Genomic DNA, 8215 nt, shown 5'->3' on the forward strand with positions numbered 1-8215 from the left:
GCCGGGCCATGCCACGCCGCGCCCGCTCGGCGGGGACACGGGCGGCCGCCGCGGGTAGCGATGTGCGGCGGTAGGTAGGACGGACGGACGGACAGACAGACAGACAGGCGGACGGACGGACACAGCCGGGCGCAACGGTGCCGCCGAGACGTCGAGAGAGAGAGAGAGAGAGAGAGAACGAGAGTGAGCGGCGGAGCGAGGAGCGGCGGAGCGTGTCCCCGTCCCCGCGTGTCCCCATCCCCGCGTCAGGACGCGCAGGGCGATGTCGCCGCGGCAGCAGCCACAGCCCGTCTGACCGCCGCCGCCTCTCCATGTCCCGGCTCGTTATTTATTGTTGTTATTATTGTTATTATATTTTTTCCTCCTTTGATTTCTCATTGGGAAAAGCACTTTGACTCCTGACTGCTCTACCTCAGACCTTAGAAAAACTCACCACGCTCGCTTTTTGGCGGTTTTATTTTTAATTTTTTTAATTTTTATTTTTCTGAGCGCCGATCTTTATAGCCGTTATTGTTCTATTGTTACTATTATTATTACTATTATTATTATTGTTATTATTATTATCCGTGTGGTTGGTAGCGGCCGGGATCCTGCGGCTGTGTCGAAGCGCTGGGCAGCGGGGGGTTCTCCTGTGTACCCCTCCTAGGACACTCGAACGAAGATTTTTCTTCTTCCTCCTTTTCTTTTTCTCCTCCTTCACTTCTCCAAGGCTTTTAAAACACACATACACAAAAACAAGAAAAAAAGAGAGAGAAAAAAAACAAAACAAAAACAAACCTACGCCGGTGTTATCGTCTTTTTTAAAAAAAAAAAAAAAAAAAAAGAGAATTGTTTTTTTTATTTTTTTTTTTCTCTGACACCTGGGAAACCGCTGCCCCCCTCAGAACTAACCAAAGACAATGGTTCACTGTGCAGGCTGCAAAAGGCCGATCTTGGACCGGTTTTTGTTGAATGTACTGGACAGGGCTTGGCATGTGAAGTGTGTTCAGTGCTGTGAATGTAAATGCAATTTGACAGAGAAATGCTTTTCGCGAGAAGGCAAGCTTTACTGCAAAAACGACTTCTTTCGGTGAGTACCGGCCTCCGCCTGCCCCCGCCGCTCCTCTCGATTCGTTTTTCACCCCCATTTTTTTCCCCTTTATTTTTGCTGGTTTTTCCCCGTTCCCAGCGGGAACCACAAGCGCCTCTTCCCTCCCCGTGACACGCGAACATCTCAAATCGCGGTTGTTTCTCCCGGTGCTCTCGAGGACGGGGGGACGACGGGCGGGGGTCGGGCCCGGGGACGGGCCCACTGATGCCGCCGCTTTCCGCGTCCCCCGGCCGAGCTCGAGTTGCCCAAAGTTCCTTCCAAACTATCGACCGGCGGGGCGGTGCGGGCCGGGGGGAGCACGGGCACCGTCCCGGGGCCCGGTGCTGCAGAGCGGGGTGACCCCGCCGGAGCTTTCCGCGGCCGCGGCGCTGCCCGGGCCGGAGCCCGGTGTTGTTCCCGGTGTCGCCCGGAGGGGAAGGCCCAGTGCGGGCGCTCCGCGGGCTCAGAGCATCCCGACCTCCCGAGCCAGGCCGCCCCGAGGGCAGCGACCCTTCGCCGGTGCATGGACGGATGGATGGATGGAGAGGGAGGCGGGGAGCGACGCTCGCTCGCCGCCGCTCTCCCCGCGCATCCTGGCCGGCTGCGGTGCCGGCATCAATCCCGGGCTCGGAGTGGCCGCCGGTGCCGCTGCCCGGCCGGGGCCCGCCGCTGGACACCGGCGCTAAGGGCAAGGACCGGCTCGGGGCCGGGGTGGCCGCGGAGCCCCCGCCGCACACCGGCACAACCCCGGGCCCGGCCCGGCGCAGTGGAGCGCGGCCCCGAGCCCCGCCGCCGCTTCTCTCTGGGCGTGGGGACCGGCACTGCCCCGAGCCCCGCCGCTTCTCCCCGGGAATGGGCCCGGCCCTGCCCCGGTCCCGGTTCCGAGAGCCCCGCGGGGCACAGGAGGCCTCCGGCCCCGCTGTACCCCAGCTCCCCGCTCCGGCCTTGCCCACACCGGCGGCTCCTCCGGCCGGAGCGTGACCGCGGCCGGTACCGAGACACAGAACGTGCAGAATTTCTGCGTGCTGTTTGTTAGAGCATCCTTAGTGTAGGTATCGGGGCGCGGGGACACCCGGACAGCGCAGCCCCGGCGCTCAGCGATCCCGAGCACAGCCCCGCGCCCGCTGCCCAGGCCACATTCGATTTTTATTTTTAAAAGACATAATGTCGGGAAGAGAGAGCGTTCTGCGGGGATGCTGTATTTTATTTAATCCCGTTTTGCATGGCCGAGCAGGGTGTGTGGAGGCCGCGGCTCGGGGCGCGGGGCCCGCGGTCGGTGGGTGCTGCTGAGCCGCTGCCCGGCCTCTCTCCGCAGGTGTTTCGGGACCAAGTGCGCGGGTTGTGCCCAGGGCATCTCCCCCAGCGACCTGGTCCGCAGGGCGCGGAGCAAAGTGTTCCACTTGAACTGTTTTACGTGTATGATGTGTAACAAGCAACTCTCCACTGGCGAGGAGCTCTACATCATAGACGAGAACAAGTTTGTCTGCAAAGAAGATTACCTAAATAACAGCAATACTGCCAAAGAAAACAGCCTGCATTCAGGTGAGGGAGCGCGGCCGGGGCGATGAGGGCGGGGATGCGTTCAGCACCGGCTGCTCCTTGGGATGAGATGCTCCTTTCCTCCTTTCTTCTCCTCTTTCTCCTGTCTTCTCCTTTCTCCTCTCGCTTGTCTGCTTCCTTCTCTCCTCTCCCTTCATTCTCCTATCCCTTTCTTTTCCTCTCCTTCTTTTCTCCTTTTTTTTCCCCCCTTCTTCTCTTTTTCTTCTCCCTTCTCTCTCCTCTCCCTCGATCCTACCGCTGCCCGTCCCTCGCGGTCAGTATTTCCCCCCCGGCCGAGTGTGACCCGGTTTGTTCTCCCTCAGCCACCACCGGCAGTGACCCCAGCCTGTCCCCCGACTCCCAAGACCCCTCCCAGGACGACGCCAAGGACTCGGAAAGCGCCAACGTGTCCGACAAGGAGACGGGGAGCAACGAAAACGACGACCAGAACTTGGGGGCCAAGCGGCGGGGACCCCGCACCACCATCAAAGCCAAACAGCTAGAGACTCTGAAAGCCGCCTTCGCGGCCACCCCAAAACCCACCCGGCACATCAGGGAGCAGCTGGCACAGGAGACCGGCCTCAACATGCGGGTCATCCAGGTATGCTGCCTCGGGGCACCGGGCACGGCTCCGGGGGGATGCGGGGGCAAGAAGGGGCCGGTGCCCGGTACCCTCCGCACTGCGGGGCCCTGGAAGCCCCTCCGGCCTTTGAAATCGTTATTCCCGAGGCATCCCGGCAGCTTCCGATGCTTCCCAGTGCTTCCCCAGCCCCGGCCGGTCGGCGGGGACAGAGCCGCGGGTTTATGCGCAAAAGTCCTAAAGAAGCTGCAAATAGTATCGAAATTAATAACCAGAAATGTGAGGGGTTAATGGGTAAATAAGAATGACAACGCGCTGGAATTATTAAAAGGTTTATAAACCCGCAGCGCTGGGGTAATGGGGGGTTAAAGGACCATTAAAGACGAGGTTAGATTGGAGAAGCTCAGTGTGAGGGTAATTAGCAGCAATCTTGTCAGGGTAATAAGAATTAACTCAATCATTCTTGATCTGCAGCCGGCGGGGAGCGGGGCCGCCGTCACGCGTGGGTTCGGTCGCGTTTGGAACGCGAAGGAGCGCGGCTCGGGGCGCACCGGGCCGGAGAGACCGGGAAAGGGGAAAAGCGCAGCCCCGGGACGGGGATGGAGATGGGATGGAGGGGAAGGGGGCGGCGGGGCGGCGCCGGCGCGTCCCGGTCTCCCGTGAGCGGCACCCGCGGCTCCCGTGACCGGCGCCTCTCCCGCCGCCCCGCCAGGTCTGGTTCCAGAACCGGCGCTCCAAGGAGCGGCGGATGAAGCAGCTGAGCGCGCTGGGCGCCCGGCGACACGCGTTCTTCCGCAGCCCGCGCAGGATGCGGCCGCTCGTGGACCGGCTGGAGCCCGGCGAGCTCATCCCCAACGGGCCCTTCTCCTTCTACGGAGGTGGGTACCGCACCCCCCCCGCGCCCCCTCGCTCCGTGCCGGGATGCGGGGACACCCGCGGGGCCGCGCCGGGCTCCTGGCTCGGCTCCGGGCGCCTCTGGCCGCCGTCCCGGGGCCGTCCCGCCCGGTTCCCCGCCGCCCATCGTGGGGCTCCCCGCACCCCGGGGCCGGCGGGATCCCGGCGTTCTCCCGCTGTTCCCCCGGTGCTTTCGGCAGTGCCGGTTTGTGTCGGTGCCCCCGCTGCTCTGCGGGAAGGCGGTCCCGGGGCTGCCGGAGCCCGGCCGGCCCGGTCACACGTTTCCCCCTCGGGTTCGTGGGTGACACCCCGAGCCCCCGCCGCAGCCGCGCCGCCCTGGGAGCGCTCCCGTGTCGTCCCCACTCGGGTACCTGCCCGCATGTTACCTTCCCTCTGTCTTTCCTTGTCCACCAGATTATCAGAGCGAGTATTACGGCCCTGGAAGCAATTACGATTTCTTCCCGCAAGGACCGCCTTCGTCTCAAGCGCAGACCCCCGTGGATCTCCCGTTCGTGCCCTCCTCGGGGCCGTCAGGGACCCCGCTGGGGGCCATGGACCACCCCCTGCCCGGACATCACCCCTCGAGTGAGGCTCAGCGCTTCACTGACATCATGTCGCACCCCCCGGGAGACTCGCCCAGCCCCGAACCCAACCTTCCCGGGTCCTTGCACTCCATGTCCGCAGAAGTTTTTGGCCCCAGCCCCCCATTTTCGTCGATATCCGTCAACGGTGGTGCTAACTACGGCAATCACTTGTCCCACCCTCCAGAGATGAACGAAGCAGCTGTGTGGTAGCTTTAAAACAAACTGGGTCTAAGTAAGTGATGATCATCTAGTCTGCTTATTGTTATGGTGTACAGAAATGAAATAATATAACATCTCTCCCGCCCTAAGACAATATTACCTTGGGAACGAACTGAATCCAATCGCTCCAAGGCAAGCTTTGCTCTAGACCAGGACAATCTCCATGTTATGGTTGTATCAAACAAGCGAGGGGACTTTTTTGTACCATTGACAAAGAAACTGGGGAAGCTGTACAGTAAAAGTGCTGCCATTCCGTAGGATGGCGTAAGTTTGATTACCCTGTTGGATGTCATCCTAAGAGCCACAATCCTTAGAAACTTCTCGTTTAAAAAAAAAAAAAAAATTAAAAAATAATTGAATGAAGGAAAGGTCAAAGAAAAGGGGAAAAAAAGCTTCAAGAACTCTCTATAGCGTTCCCGGTTAAGGATGGTTCTGGCATTATGAATCTGTTTGTTCATTTTTGTCTCTCAGAAAGTTCGACAACAAGAAACTCTTTTTAGCTTCAGCCATTTCAGCCTGCTGGCGATCAGGTGGGACAATTTTTCCTTTTTCCTTTCTTTTTTTCTTTTCTCTTTTGTTTCGGTTGTTTTGTTGTGGTTGTTTTGTTGTTTTTTTTTTTTTTCAAAAATAGCAAATACTAAATGTTAAGCCCTCAGCACCAACTCTTCTACCTTCACAAAGCTACACGTACAAAACCTCCTCATCATAGCAAAGGTCACCACCCAGACCTCTAACGAAAATGACTTGAAAAAACAAACAAACAAACAAAAAGTGTTCTACCTTCACAGAGAGAGAAAAGCTAAACAAAAAGACTCTATTGAACTAAAAACAGTCAACTGTTTACGTCTAATGTTAAATTCAGGAGCTCAATGTTTTACTAATAAATCCTGTTTTAGAAAAACCTCTTGTTCAAAAGCAAAAGATTTTGAGCAGCCAACCAAAATAGTTCATTTTCTTTTCTGTAGATGTTCTAACAGATTGCAGGGCTTGTGGTTCACTGTGCTAGTTTGTAAAAGGTGTTGTTTACAGAAGGCAAAGAAAAAAAAACCCACAAAACCCAGACAGTTGCCAAATAAAGTAAATATATAGCACAAATACTGTAAGGTGCTTTGCACCAGCAACCCGAGAAGGTGTTTAAAAAGTGTTACAAGGTTTAAAAAAAAAAAAAAAGACAAACAAACATCTTTGCTAATTTTTAGTCCTGTTGAACATTCATGGAATTGTTAATATGACTTATATAGACCCACACAAGTTTTATTTTTGTGTCTTTAAAATAAAAGTCCAAAATATTTAAATTTTATGGTCAAATATGCAGTCAACAGCTGCTACTTTTTTCTTTATATATTAAATTTCTCATATGTCTTTTATTGTTCTAATGAACCTAAGCTTGTGTGACCTCCAGTGCATATTAGACCATTCACTGTATGAAAGAAAACATGTTGGATAAAATTTGTGCGTTTTTAATAAAATTAGAAAATCTGATGTTTAGATAACTTGTGTTTCATTTGATGTTTTAAGCAGTTTTTGGAAATTGATTCTCTTGAGTAAAATAGCCCTGAGAAAGAATGATCCACTTTGCTGCTAATCCTGGGGAGCTCTTTTGCTCTGGTAGAATTCTAAGCCCTAGTGTCGATGCAGACAGCGGCCAGAGGCAGCTCCAGCCTTTCTTTCCATCTCCAGGCTCAGTTGTTGAAGTCCAAATACCCTGTTCCGCCATGCTTTAAATTTTAAAATTCAGAAATAATCAAATGATTCAATATATTTAGTTATTTGTGGTCTGTGTTAAGAAAAAACATTTGAAATGCTGATTTTATGCGTAAACAAAAATGTGTTGTAAATGTAAAATGCTCGCAAGGATATGGTTTGCAGTTGATCCCGTTTTAGTTTATTCTCCAAAGGCAATTTTCCTTTTTTTTTTTTCTAATTGGATGGTTTGGACACAGCATAACCTCAATGTCCTGAAAGTAATTTGAATCCTTTTTTCTTAGAGCTGAGGCAAAGTCAATGGTTTGGCGGCGTTTGGTCGTTCTGAAGTTCTCTAAAGGGCAGCGGGGGAGAATATTTTGCTTTGCACTCGATACAGCCTCATTCTCTCGGAGAAAAATGAAACAAAAAAATCCTGGAGCCCTGTGAAATGCCAGATTTCACGTTTTAATTATCAATCATGGCAGAATCCTGAATATTCAGTTCTTCAAAAGCAAAAGCCTCGCTGATTCCGAGAGGACTTTGACCTGTGTTAGAGGCAAAGAGTCAGGTTCGGTTCTGGAAAGTCTCTGCTTTAAATGTGTTCCACCTGCTGGGTTAATGGAATGGGACGAGCTGTAATTGCATCTCTCCCTTCCTCTCTCGACTCACCGTGGCTTGGGCTGGCTTCTCTTTCATTTGATGGAGACACAGGATTTTATGCTAAACCCCAGACTTCCACATTCCCAGTGACTCCATTATTTCTCTCTTTGGACTGGGGGTGGGAAAAGAACCAACTCCAAATGCTTTAAAGTTGTATAGTTTGTGATTTTCAATGGTGATTTTTGATTTTGTTCACTACCTAATTTCTATGCCCAGCAGAGGGGCCACCTAGATGAAGCAATAGTTCACTTTAAACACAAAATGTCTTATATAATAACAATATAAAGATAAAAACTATCTGCAAGGGGTCTGTTAGTGTTTCTAAAAAATAATTCATGCTTTATTAAATACAGGGGAGACTTCTTAAACTCCTGGACTCCGTGTCTAACTCACTTATTTGCCTTTTGTGCTATTGCCATGTTTTGTTGCTCTGGTTTGCATTTATATAAGTGGAGGAACGGGTGATTTATTTATTCCAAACTTCTACTTATCTGGGAAAGATAAATACTGCTGTTTGTGCTGCTGGGCTGGGCTGCTGCTTTATTGTTGAATCAGTGATTTTAAATGAGGATTTCACCAAATAGGTTTGTTTTGCAGGAAATTTTGGGGGGTTTATTTCTTTCATTTTCTCTTTCTTTCTTTCTTTCTTTCGTTCTTTCTTTTGTTCTTTCTTTCTTTCTCTCTCTTTCTCTCTTTCTCTCTTTCTCTCTCTTTCTTTCTCTCTTTCTTCCTTTCTTTCTTCCTTTCTTTTAGTAACGAGCTCCTTGTACCGTTTATTCTGTGTTCATTTAGGCAGCTACACGGCTCGGTTTAGGCCAGTGTCAGGCTCGGTTTAGGCCATTGTTAGGCTCAGCTTAGGCCAGTGTTAGGCTCAGTTCAGGTTATAAAAAGGAGAGTTTGTCTTTTTGTGATGCTCCCATCCCTTCCTTGGGGCTTTGCCCGGTTTGGGGGAGCCCAGGAGCCGTTCCCATGGCTGAGGCCGAG

The 8215-nt window shown here is 52.4% G+C and overlaps 1 protein-coding gene across 1 annotated transcript; it reads left to right on the forward strand.

Annotated features, from left to right (window-relative positions):
* The first annotated feature begins 6 nt into the window (after positions 1-6).
* Positions 7-6373, forward strand: LHX1 (LIM homeobox 1). Its single transcript, XM_042026422.1, has 5 exons — positions 7-1069; positions 2385-2611; positions 2932-3209; positions 3901-4066; positions 4497-6373. Exons 1-5 carry the CDS (start codon positions 900-902, stop codon positions 4874-4876), a joined length of 1221 nt encoding a protein of 406 aa, XP_041882356.1. The 5' UTR covers positions 7-899; the 3' UTR covers positions 4877-6373.
* Positions 6374-8215: the final 1842 nt, after the last annotated feature.

This window comes from Corvus kubaryi, unplaced genomic scaffold, assembly GCF_017639235.1.
Source record: "Corvus kubaryi isolate FWS band 111438036 unplaced genomic scaffold, C.kubaryi_AGA036_p1.0 37284, whole genome shotgun sequence".
In the NCBI taxonomy this organism is placed as follows: Eukaryota; Metazoa; Chordata; class Aves; order Passeriformes; family Corvidae; genus Corvus; species Corvus kubaryi.

Bases quoted from the DNA above. Each gene is read 5' to 3' on its own strand.
- LHX1 (XM_042026422.1), top strand. From the start codon at position 900: ATGGTTCACTGTGCAGGCTGCAAAAGGCCGATCTTGGACCGGTTTTTG. The intron at 1,070-2,384 runs GTGAGTACCGGC...CTCTCTCCGCAG, and splicing joins TGCAAAAACGACTTCTTTCG to GTGTTTCGGGACCAAGTGCG. The intron at 3,210-3,900 runs GTATGCTGCCTC...CCGCCCCGCCAG, and splicing joins TCAACATGCGGGTCATCCAG to GTCTGGTTCCAGAACCGGCG.